General features: G+C 33.9%; 1 protein-coding gene across 1 annotated transcript; it reads right to left on the bottom strand.

Moving 5' to 3' along the window:
• Positions 1-386: 386 nt before the first annotated feature.
• On the bottom strand, positions 387-1421 carry LOC25497133 (F-box protein CPR1). Its single transcript, XM_013596996.2, has one exon. It carries the CDS (start codon positions 1419-1421, stop codon positions 387-389), a length of 1035 nt encoding a protein of 344 aa, XP_013452450.2.
• Positions 1422-1683: the final 262 nt, after the last annotated feature.

Here is a 1683-nt window from a genome sequence, read left to right as displayed (position 1 = left end):
ATGTCATCTTTAAGCCAGGATTTACCAAACATAATGTGAGAGTTTCATTGTTATGATTTAAAGGGTATAAAGCACACGTTTGTTAAACTGGGAAATCTAACTATTACTACTTCAGAAAACCCTCGATTGGCCAATAGTTTGTTTCATAATGTGAGAATTTTCTAGAGATAAAGGATTGATTGATCCCTATTGAACCCTGGTTCTACAAGTTCCTCTAGAGAAAATTGACTATACTTTAATGTTGTACTACACTGATTAGAGATTATACATTGCTCATTCTTTTTCATTCAATTTATTGATTTTGATTTGAAATACAAAAAAAAACATTAAAGCACAAAATCAACATCTCAATAAGCTTAAAGTGAAAACAAGAAAAGCAATTATTTTTATTTATTACACCGATCGATTGGAAGAAAATTTTCCTTGCAAACTAGCATATTAAAACTACAGTCCCCTTCTTTAGCACCAAAATCTTCAATCATATGTGTAGTTAAGTCAATCCAAGCTAATTCTTTATCTATCCTTTTGAAAAATAATTTTCCCTTTGCCACTCCAATTGGGAACTCGATGGAAGGCAAAAATCCAAAAATGAAGAGTTTGATCCATGATTCTTTCACATTTAATTCACCTAAAATTGATATGTTTAAAGTAGTCTTCTTTTCGTGATATGTGACCAGGGCAATGGATTCATTTAACACCATCAAGTGTCTCCATATATATCCTTCATCAAAACCGCAATCTATGTCTGATGGTATAGCTGTGGTAAAGAACGTCTCATTGCTTAAGTCAAACGACCCTAGATATGATTCAAAATCTATATATAACCAATGACACACTCCATCCATGTACACTCTAGCATGAGGAGTATGGTAAAATGTAGGCATAAAGACATCAAGTTTTCTCCAAGAATTACTTCTTAAGTTATATATCTCCCAAAAGGGTTCGAAAGTTATATCTCCCAATGACACATATCCGGTACATGGATACGAACGTCCAATAAATTGTATATGTTGAAGCACCTTATAGTCATGCTTAACACAATCATAACCAAATCCATGAACACTCACATCCACAGTAACCGGACTTCGAGGATCCTTAGTCGGACTTCGAGGAATGACCTTTAATTCATCTGTAGTTGGATTCCATAGTAAATCTCTTGTATAAATTTCCAAATCATTATTACGAAGATGACAACGAACATATATAATGTCATTAATACCACCCATATTTAAAATATCAAACACGAAGCAAGTTTCAGTTTGCTCTTGAAATGGATTTGGAATATTTAGCTTGACCATATTCTCAATCCTCTCATCTGAAAGAGAATACAACGTGATTGTTGGTGAAAACACCTGCCCTAGAAGGAGAAAGGCATCACGGCGATGAGAAGGGTCTTTGGATAAAAAATAACTACGGACCATGTTCATGAAATAAGTGTTTTCAAATAAGAGAGACCATGATTTACGGACGCATCCAAATCGCTTCAAAGATTTAAGAGGTAACTTCGATAGAATAGAGAAGACTATATCATCATGTAAATAGTTGTTTACCTTTTCATTGGTCACAATCAAAGATTTCTTCTGGTGTGACATTGATTGTAGTGGATTACCAGATTATGAGAGAGCTACTCACACTCAAGCAAAACCTAAAAAAAATCAAGCGATGAATGATATTTGTTTGGCG

Source organism: Medicago truncatula, chromosome 6, assembly GCF_003473485.1.
Source record: "Medicago truncatula cultivar Jemalong A17 chromosome 6, MtrunA17r5.0-ANR, whole genome shotgun sequence".
NCBI lineage: Eukaryota > Viridiplantae > Streptophyta > Magnoliopsida > Fabales > Fabaceae > Medicago > Medicago truncatula.
This window is presented reverse-complemented; position numbering and strand designations above follow the sequence as displayed.